At 43.1% G+C, this 471-nt stretch overlaps 1 protein-coding gene across 1 annotated transcript in view; it reads right to left on the bottom strand.

Annotated features, from left to right (window-relative positions):
- LOC116686864 (voltage-dependent calcium channel subunit alpha-2/delta-4) overlaps window positions 1–471 on the bottom strand; it is a 158488-nt gene that overhangs the window by 21494 nt on the left and 136523 nt on the right. The window contains exon 38 of the mRNA XM_032511910.1: window positions 54–169. Coding sequence (XP_032367801.1) covers window positions 54–169 — 116 coding nt within the window. The remainder of the gene's footprint in view (window positions 1–53; window positions 170–471) is intronic.

The following is a 471-nucleotide window of genomic DNA, read 5'->3' as shown; positions in this document are numbered from 1 at the left end:
TATATTTGTATATATATGTGAAGGATATATTTGTATATATATGTGAAGGATATATTTGATCTCTTTGGGCTCCAGCGGGATTGGTCCATACTGACGGGAACAGTCACAGTCGGCCTGAGTCACAACCAGGACCAGGTTACTGTCGGGAACCTGCTGCACCACGAACATCCTGAAACACAACACCAGCAACAGGGGGACATCAGTTAAAGCTACAGTGCGTATATTCTAATAAATTAATAAATAATAATAAATAATGAATACTATTAATCCTGCAAGGGGAAATTACAACGTTGTTATTACACACAGGCCTGAATTACACACACATGCACATTAATGGAGATATATATGCCCATGGTAAGGCACCCCAAGCAGTTGGGGGTTTGGTGCCTTGCTCAAGGGAGGTGAACTGGTGACTACCAGTCCACCACCATACTTTGGTCCATATGGGGACTTGAACCAGCAACCCTCCGG

This window comes from Etheostoma spectabile, unplaced genomic scaffold (assembly GCF_008692095.1).
Source record: "Etheostoma spectabile isolate EspeVRDwgs_2016 unplaced genomic scaffold, UIUC_Espe_1.0 scaffold517, whole genome shotgun sequence".
Lineage (NCBI taxonomy): Eukaryota > Metazoa > Chordata > Actinopteri > Perciformes > Percidae > Etheostoma > Etheostoma spectabile.
The sequence above is the reverse complement of the archived record's forward strand: the minus strand, read 5'-3'. Positions and strand labels throughout refer to the sequence as shown.